Raw genomic sequence first — 9,382 nt, 5'->3', positions numbered from 1 at the left:
TTAATATTTAATCCCTACGCACTTTTGGAGACACAGGTTTACATGAAATTTTACAACATTCATTCATTCATACGTACGTTTAATTTTACTTTTGTTACTTTCTTGCAAATTTGCGAAAGGGTATTTATTTATTATTTATTATTTATTTTTATTTGTTTACTTTTCATGTTTCTTTTATTTCTTATTTAATGTTAAATCCCTCAGTATGTTGAAACACTGTTATTGTTTTGTTTATTAAATTTTACATATAAAATGTATTTATTTGTTTATTAATTTATTTTATGCTTACATTTCATTTTACTTTTATTTTTTTGTGGCAAATCACATAATATATTTATAAATGTCATTAATTATTTTTTATCTACTGTAAAATCCCTCTGTACTTTAGGAGATTCAAACCTATTAGCAAATCACTTTTAAGAATTAAACTGTGAGCTGAAACCAAAAAGCAATGGAAATCATAAAACAGTAATATAAAAGAGACAGATCTGAGACGTCAGTGGGGTTTCTCCTGAGCGTTGTGTGTGTTTGTGCAGGATCGTGATCTACTTCCACAGTCAGGTGGTGGATGGTCAGCGGAAGATCATCGAACTGCTTCAGGAGCAGATTGAGAATGTGAGATGTGAATCATGTGAATATGTGACTGTATCATCATATGACAGTAGCATGACATCACTTCCTGTTCCTGTTGATTCAGGAGGGCCAGGATAAAAAGTTCCTGATCACACGACTGCAGGACATCCATGAGCGGAAACGAGGAGTGACGCCACGCCGCGTGAAAGGAGCCAGCGAGGTACACACTCACACACACACACACTCACACTCATACTCACACACACACTCACACACACACACACACACTCACTCACTCACTCACTCACTCACTCACTCACTCACTCACTCACTCACTCACTCACTCACTCACTCACTCACTCACTCACTCACTCACTCACTCACTCACTCACTCACTCACTCACTCACTCACTCACTCACTCACTCACTCACTCAATTATACACATTTATGTCCTCATTTGTCACAAAAATGCGCACACACACACACACAGGTTTGTTTTTGTGAAAAGTGGGGACTCTCCATAGGTGTAATGGTTTTTCTACTGTACAGACCGTATATTCTATTGCTCTACACCAACCCTACCCCTAAACCTATCCCTCACAGGAAACTTTGTGCTATTTCAGATTTTCAATACACTCCATTCTGTGTGATTTATAAGCGTTTTGAAAAGTGGGGACATGGGGTAATGTCCTGAAAAGTCACCTTCTCCTTGTAATACCTATGTCATACCCTTGTCATTATACAAATTTATGTCCTCATTTGTCACAAAAACGCACACACACTCACACTCACACTCACTCACACACTCACTCATACACTCACGTTCAATAATACACCTTACAATTTCGAGTCACAATCCAGTTTTGAAGCGACTCCTGGTGCATGAATCTTTGATTCAGTGCAAAATCACTAACTCATACCATTTGCGTCTGGTTTCAGGATTCCAGTTATTCCTGACGCTCTTCTTGAACTGATGGAGCCATAGAAACGACCTGAACAGAAACTCTGATGAATGTGGATCTCTCACAGAAACCACTAGAGTGTGTCATGAAGCTTCATGATCCTGCTCAGATCAGACGGGTGTTTCTAGAATCCAGAATCACACTCTTCACAGGAAGACCAGAGTAAATAAACACTCGCACTGCTAGCTTTGGTTAGTTGGATTCTGGTTAAATCTGTTGAAATATTACCTTTTATACTGGTGATGGTGTTTTCATGCAGTCTCTGATATTGAGACGCTTTTAATTTTACTGTGAAATATTTCATACTCACTGTTCCTCAGCCCTCAGTAACTGGACCTTCTGTTTAATGTACTGTGATATTGTTTTCACAAAAACAGTTTTAAATAAATATGATTTTTTTTTTTATTATTATTATTAAACTTTTATTATTAAACTTAAACTTTTTTGGCCATGATTATAATTAATATATTTTATGGAGGCATGCAAATGAAATGGCGATGTTCAACAGGTATGTACACTTTACACAAAATCACTTTCAGAAACACTCATAAATATGATTTACATAAAATAAATAACAATGTAGCTTAAGTTTGTCTTACGTTTGAACATATTCTACAAATCACAATAGAAAGGCTGAAGGTGAATGTCAAGAAACCTGTCAAGAACATTGTTTAATATACATGTATATATATATATATATATACACACACACACACACGTTCTCGACGGGTTTGGTGAGATTCTGTGATCCAGTCAGCTTAGTGGAGAGATGCGTTCAGATGTCCGTGTGTATAAGGTGTTTGTGTCTCTGATGAGTAGTCTGTTGATTTTGGTATCTGGATTTCCAGTATTTGTTTGTGAGGTTGTTGTGAAAGTGCTTCATTATTATGGGCTGAAGTGAAAAGCATCAGAGAGTTTGACCCGTCCTTCATCCGCAGAGAAAGACACAAGTGTCTGTTGTTGTTGCAGTCCATGGAGTGTCCAGTAGAGGATGCCACCGTTAACCTGATTCTGGAGAATATGGTACCTGTGTGATCACACATGGGCTCCGTCCCAAATGGAGGCCTGAGCTCTTCATAGGGTGGCTATATGTTGGGTTTAAGGTCAAGACGGTCCAGTTTGTAAATGCATGGCCATTGGTATACGATGATATATAATTAATAAATAATTTTTAAAAATGTGCTGTATAAATTAATATCAAGAGACATACATTTTAGACACAATATAGTTCCTCTATTCCACCAACAAAACTAGCTCAGAATCACAGCATAACCATTGCATCTCTGTTCAACACAGTGGAGTTTTGTTCCTGAATTATTCAGCTTTTTTTAATGATTCAGTTGAGTCAATGATTCAATGACTCATTCGTAAAGACTGTCACTTGCTTTGTACTTGAATGAATCAACCATTTTAAAGAACTCTGTTGAGTATGCTTCAATAACTCATTCATGAAGATAGCCACTTGCATCATTTCTGAATGAATCAACTGTTTTGAATGACTCTGTTGAATCAATGATTCAATGACTCATTCATAAAGACTGCCACTTGCTGTTTTCTTGAACGAATCAGCCATTTTGAACTAATTCGTTGAATCAATGTATTTATGAATGAGTCAGTCACTTGTTTTGTTCCTAAATGAATCAGCTGTTTTGAATGAATCAGTTGAGTCAATGATTCAGTGACTCATTCATAAAAGTGTTTTTTTTAAATGAATTGTTGTGTTATTGATTCAATGATCCATTCATAAGGACAGTTGCTGTATTCAGAACCATGTACTACTAACATACAACTCTCACTATTTCTGCCATGCAAAGATATCCTAAAATTAGTAAGAGTAGTATACTAGTATGCGTTTCTGAATTCAGCAAGTCACTTGCTTCATTGCCGAATGAACCAGCCGTTTTGAATGAATCGGTTGAATCAACGATTCAATGACTCATTTATAAAGACAGTCAGTTGCTTTGTTGCTGAATGAACCAGCCGTTTTAAATGAATCAGTTAAGTCAATAATTCAATGACTCATTCATAAAGCCAGGCAGTTGCTCCATTCCCAAACAAATCAGCTTTTTCCAACAAAACTGTTGTCAATGATTCAATGGCTCAAGTTGCTGTATTCGGAACCAGGTACTACTATCATGAAACTCTTACTATTTCTGCCATATTCTAAAAATAGTACGAATAAAACATATACTAAATGCCTAATTTTATAAAAAAGGTTATAAACCTTGCCCTTATAAAAGTAATATTGTCCCTCAATGGAAAAATTCTGTCGGTACTTATAGATTTGGGATTATTTTTAGCTTCACTGAATCCTCATTTTTGGTGCTATAGAAATGGCCACCCTCACTGATCATCAGTCATTCTATCCACATCAGCTGCTCCATTTGGGACGGAGCCGGAGCAAACGCAGTCAGGTGCCGTTACTGAGCATGCCCAGTAGTTTGTGGGGCTCCATGCCCTGCTGCTGTGCCACGCGCTGCACGTCGAAGCCCAGGTGCGTGAGGAACTGGATGACGGTCATCTCTTGCCCCGTCAGCTGCTCTCGGATGGTGGGGCAGGTGGGGTTGCAGTGGGGCCACGGGCAGCTGTCAATCAAGTGAAGGGGGCAGCCCCGGGGCGGAGCCTGAATGCTGCTGCTGTTGCCGTGGTGACGGAGGCTGCGGTCCCAGCACTGCAGCGCTCGAGGAAGTGAGGTACCTTTGACGTGGATGTCCATCCAATAACTGGAGGAAAAAGACTGACTTACTGCATACAGAAGACAGTAACTGAAGAGTTGCATCATGGATAATGTGTACTGTACACTGATTCCTAAAGGTGTCCTCAAATGCCCATTTTCCACAAGTTGATATGATTCTTTAGGGTCTTAATGAAAATTCTATAACATACTTTGGTTGAAATTTCTCAATGGTAGTGTAAAACAACACCCCTTTTACCCTGTCAAAAACTGCTCTGTTCACAGCGACCTGTTTCGGTGCATGTCTCTTTAAATGCTAATGAGCTCTGCTGACCCCGCCCCTCTCTCGCCCATCCAACAACAGAACACCCCGCTGCTCCGGAAAATTGTTCATTATGATAATGCATAACTGAAATGTTTATTTTTTGCATTTTAAGCATGCCTAGTGAGATAAAGAGCAAGTGAACACATACTCGGTGCATACTCACCTTCTTGTGATGATCTCATGAGACAAACAGGCGGGAGCGAACATGGCCCTGTCAATCACAACAAGGGCCAACCAGACATCAGTTAGAGTTATCAAGTTGAATTTTTAAGTAATTATATATATATATATATAAGTAATATTTTGCATAAACAAATTAAGCTTATTTTTAGGACCAATCCATTATTATTATTATTTGCATGACAATTAGGCACAAAAAATAATTTGTTATTGTTTTTTACATTTGTTGTCAATCAGAATGATCAAATGCCAATCAGAGATGAGTTTGACAGTTTCACAGACGTCATCAGATCCGTGATGTTGGGGTAAAACCACAGACCTGACAGGAGTTCAGGAACTCGTGCAGCTGAAATGCTTACGGGACGTTTTTGAGGGTGTTTCTGAGTTCGCTGCCCAGGTTCTGGATGTATCTCCACTGACCCTCCTGCACCGGCTGACCCGTCAGATGGACATTATCAACCATCAGCTGAGCCTCATCGAACAACCACTGAACCACAAACACCGGCCCTGAGAGAGAGAGAGAGAAAAGTATAAAGTCGTATGGTATAATGCAATTTTTATTTTATTTTATTTTATTTCCATGCCAAATACACTCTGCAAATGATCCACTGTAGTGACCCCTTATGGGTGTCCCCTTATTGTTTTGTTTTGGTTTGGTCCAGTTGTATATACAGTATGCAGATGATCTACTGTGGCGACCCCTAACAAGAGCAGCCGATACTGGCATTATATTTTATTATATTGTATTAGGTGTGTGTGACGAGAAGGGCGGGGCCGAGAGCCGTGGGAACAGATCGAGAGCGGGCGAGAGACACAAACACACACAGACAGACAGAGAGAGAGAGAGAGAGAGAGAGAGAGCGGGCGAGAGACACAGACAGAGAGAGCGGGCGAGAGGCACAAACACACACAGACAGACAGAGAGAGAGAGAGAGAGCGGGCGAGAGACACAGACAGACAGAGAGAGAGAGAGAGAGAGAGAGAGAGAGAGAGAGAGAGAGAGAGAGAGAGAGAGAGAGAGAGAGAGAGAGAGAGAGAGAGAGAGAGAGAGAGAGAGAGAGAGAGAGAGAGAGAGAGAGAGAGAGAGAGAGAGAGAGAGAGAGAGAGAGAGAGAGAGAGAGAGAGAGAGAGAGAGAGAGAGAGAGAGAGAGAGAGAGAGAGAGAGAGAGAGAGAGAGAGAGAGAGAGAGAGAGAGAGAGAGAGAGAGAGAGAGAGAGAGAGAGAGAGAGAGAGAGAGAGAGAGAGAGAGAGAGAGAGAGAGAGAGAGAGAGAGAGAGAGAGAGAGAGAGAGAGAGAGAGAGAGAGAGAGAGAGAGAGAGAGAGAGAGAGAGAGAGAGAGAGAGAGAGAGAGAGAGAGAGAGAGAGAGAGAGAGAGAGAGAGAGAGAGAGAGAGAGAGAGAGAGAGAGAGAGAGAGAGAGAGAGAGAGAGAGAGAGAGAGAGAGAGAGAGAGAGAGAGAGAGAGAGAGAGAGAGAGAGAGAGAGAGAGAGAGAGAGAGAGAGAGAGAGAGAGAGAGAGAGAGAGAGAGAGAGAGAGAGAGAGAGAGAGAGAGAGAGAGAGAGAGAGAGAGAGAGAGAGAGAGAGAGAGAGAGAGAGAGAGAGAGAGAGAGAGAGAGAGAGAGAGAGAGAGAGAGAGAGAGAGAGAGAGAGAGAGAGAGAGAGAGAGAGAGAGAGAGAGAGAGAGAGAGAGAGAGAGAGAGAGAGAGAGAGAGAGAGAGAGAGAGAGAGAGAGAGAGAGAGAGAGAGAGAGAGAGAGAGAGAGAGAGAGAGAGAGAGAGAGAGAGAGAGAGAGAGAGAGAGAGAGAGAGAGAGAGAGAGAGAGAGAGAGAGAGAGAGAGAGAGAGAGAGAGAGAGAGAGAGAGAGAGAGAGAGAGAGAGAGAGAGAGAGAGAGAGAGAGAGAGAGAGAGAGAGAGAGAGAGAGAGAGAGAGAGAGAGAGAGAGAGAGAGAGAGAGAGAGAGAGAGAGAGAGAGAGAGAGAGAGAGAGAGAGAGAGAGAGAGAGAGAGAGAGAGAGAGAGAGAGAGAGAGAGAGAGAGAGAGAGAGAGAGAGAGAGAGAGAGAGAGAGAGAGAGAGAGAGAGAGAGAGAGAGAGAGAGAGAGAGAGAGAGAGAGAGAGAGAGAGAGAGAGAGAGAGAGAGAGAGAGAGAGAGAGAGAGAGAGAGAGAGAGAGAGAGAGAGAGAGAGAGAGAGAGAGAGAGAGAGAGAGAGAGAGAGAGAGAGAGAGAGAGAGAGAGAGAGAGAGAGAGAGAGAGAGAGAGAGAGAGAGAGAGAGAGAGAGAGAGAGAGAGAGAGAGAGAGAGAGAGAGAGAGAGAGAGAGAGAGAGAGAGAGAGAGAGAGAGAGAGAGAGAGAGAGAGAGAGAGAGAGAGAGAGAGAGAGAGAGAGAGAGAGAGAGAGAGAGAGAGAGAGAGAGAGAGAGAGAGAGAGAGAGAGAGAGAGAGAGAGAGAGAGAGAGAGAGAGAGAGAGAGAGAGAGAGAGAGAGAGAGAGAGAGAGAGAGAGAGAGAGAGAGAGAGAGAGAGAGAGAGAGAGAGAGAGAGAGAGAGAGAGAGAGAGAGAGAGAGAGAGAGAGAGAGAGAGAGAGAGAGAGAGAGAGAGAGAGAGAGAGAGAGAGAGAGAGAGAGAGAGAGAGAGAGAGAGAGAGAGAGAGAGAGAGAGAGAGAGAGAGAGAGAGAGAGAGAGAGAGAGAGAGAGAGAGAGAGAGAGAGAGAGAGAGAGAGAGAGAGAGAGAGAGAGAGAGAGAGAGAGAGAGAGAGAGAGAGAGAGAGAGAGAGAGAGAGAGAGAGAGAGAGAGAGAGAGAGAGAGAGAGAGAGAGAGAGAGAGAGAGAGAGAGAGAGCGGGCGAGAGACACAGACAGAGAGAGAGAGAGCGCGGGCGAGAGACAGACAGACAGAGAGAGAGCGGGCGAGAGACACAGACAGAGAGAGAGCGGGCGAGAGACACAGACAGAGAGAGAGCGGGCGAGAGACACAAACACACAGACAGACAGAGAGAGAGAGAGAGAGAGAGAGAGAGAGAGAGCGGGCGAGAGACACAAACACACACACACAGACAGACAGAGAGAGAGAGATGCTCATCATCCTTATGTCAGATTCAAGACAGTAATACTATTGCAGTATTATAAATTATTTTTAAAAATTCAGTTTTAAAATTGTTTTATATTTTAGTTTAGGTTTTAATAATTTTGTTTTTTGACTTTAATAATAAAGTTTTACTTTTTTACTTTACTTTTTGTAATTTTAGTACTTATTTATTTCAGTTAGCTTCCAAAGCAATGTTTTTAATTTTCTAAAATTAAAAAAAAAAAAAAAAAGTTTTCTAAAAGGTTTTTCTTCTAACATTTATTTTATTCAGGTTTATTACAGTTAACTAAAACCATATAAAAACGTTTTGTTTATTACTTGAAAATAAATAAGCCTTATCTGAAATATATAAAGACATACATAAAGAAATATATAAAATATATATAGACATTAAAATAAGATAACAAAAACATACAACAAAATAACAGAAATTAAAATAAAAAGAGAAGTATAAAAATACAATCTAATTCAAAATGCTAACAAAATCTATTATAGTATATCAATAATACTAAAATAACTAACTACTGTAAAATTATTTGTATAAAACGGATAGTTCCGGTCCTTGATTCTGATTGGCTGAGCCACGTTCGAAGCTTCTGTGTGTTGCTCGGCAACCACTTTGTTGCAACCACAACTGTTTCTGAGGAGCTACATTGTTTGGTGGAAGAATATTGTTTTTATTAATATCATTACACTTTATTTGCTCTGTTTTATTTTGTGAAATCTTACTACGTATATGGAATAACCGTTTTATAAAAGCAATAAGCCCCGTGAAGCCGTGGTTTACAGTGAATTTATAACAGATAAGGGGCCTTCAGAGTGGGCCTTCTTGGGGCTTATTGCTTTAGTAGTAGTTTAGTGATCAGTAAGTGTCAGTGGTGTGTTGGTGATTGAGACACTAGAAGGTGCTGTGGAGTCACATACTCTTCAGTGTGGGCTGAACCTTATAGCCAAAGAAGCAGTTCCAGTCCTCGCCGTTATACACACGACTGCAGCGCTCCGGAACCACGCTGTTCCAATATCTGAACACAAAACACAAAACACGGTCCCACATACAGTATAGCAGCATAAACACGTGTGAATGTGTGCGTGTCTCACCGCACTCCTCTCTTGATGGCCTCGGTCGGAGCACAGCTGATCGTGTCGATGCAGTCGGTGAAGCGGTACTGTTTATGATCCAGAAACCAGCCCGAGTCCACCAGACCCCGAACCTGAACCGAACCGAGACCCAGATCCTCCAGCAGCTCCGACACACGGTCCACATTCAGCAGCACTCCGGTACCGCCGGCGCTGAAGACACAACACAGCCGAGATCAGTGTGTTTCTTCGTCAGATTTGTAGAAATGTAGCACTGCATCAGTGTCTCAGCAATGGATGCTCTGCAGTGAATGGGTGCCGTCAGAATGAGAGTCCAAACAGCTGATAAAAACATCACAATAATCCACAAGTAATCCACAGCACTCCAGTCCATCAGTTAACATCTGGAGAAGACAAAAGCTGAAACTAATCCAGCATTAAGATGTTAATAACTCAAATACGAGTCCATAATCCATAATAACACTTCCTCCAGTGAAAATGTCCATCTC

At 41.4% G+C, this 9,382-nt stretch overlaps 1 protein-coding gene and 1 long non-coding RNA gene across 2 annotated transcripts in view; one reads left to right on the top strand and one right to left on the bottom strand.

Annotated features, from left to right (window-relative positions):
* Window positions 1–481: 481 nt before the first annotated feature.
* LOC107733047 (uncharacterized) lies at window positions 482–1,919 on the top strand. The gene is made up of 3 exons (XR_001638933.1): window positions 482–615; window positions 698–793; window positions 1,514–1,919. It is a non-coding gene; the product is annotated as an uncharacterized LOC107733047 (long non-coding RNA).
* Window positions 1,920–3,244: 1,325 nt separating this feature from the next.
* notum1b (notum, palmitoleoyl-protein carboxylesterase b) overlaps window positions 3,245–9,382 on the bottom strand; it is a 20,041-nt gene continuing 13,903 nt past the window's right edge. Inside the window, exons 7-11 of the mRNA XM_016544550.1 lie at window positions 8,895–9,086; window positions 8,721–8,818; window positions 5,075–5,222; window positions 4,699–4,746; window positions 3,245–4,259 (exon numbers count right to left, since the gene is read on the bottom strand). Of these exons, the coding sequence (XP_016400036.1) occupies window positions 3,947–4,259; window positions 4,699–4,746; window positions 5,075–5,222; window positions 8,721–8,818; window positions 8,895–9,086 (799 nt within the window). The 3' untranslated portion in view covers window positions 3,245–3,946. The remainder of the gene's footprint in view (window positions 4,260–4,698; window positions 4,747–5,074; window positions 5,223–8,720; window positions 8,819–8,894; window positions 9,087–9,382) is intronic.

This window comes from Sinocyclocheilus rhinocerous, unplaced genomic scaffold, assembly GCF_001515625.1.
Source record: "Sinocyclocheilus rhinocerous isolate Xijiao unplaced genomic scaffold, SAMN03320098_v1.1 scaffold2235, whole genome shotgun sequence".
Classification (NCBI taxonomy): domain Eukaryota; kingdom Metazoa; phylum Chordata; class Actinopteri; order Cypriniformes; family Cyprinidae; genus Sinocyclocheilus; species Sinocyclocheilus rhinocerous.
The sequence above is the reverse complement of the archived record's forward strand: the minus strand, read 5'-3'. Positions and strand labels throughout refer to the sequence as shown.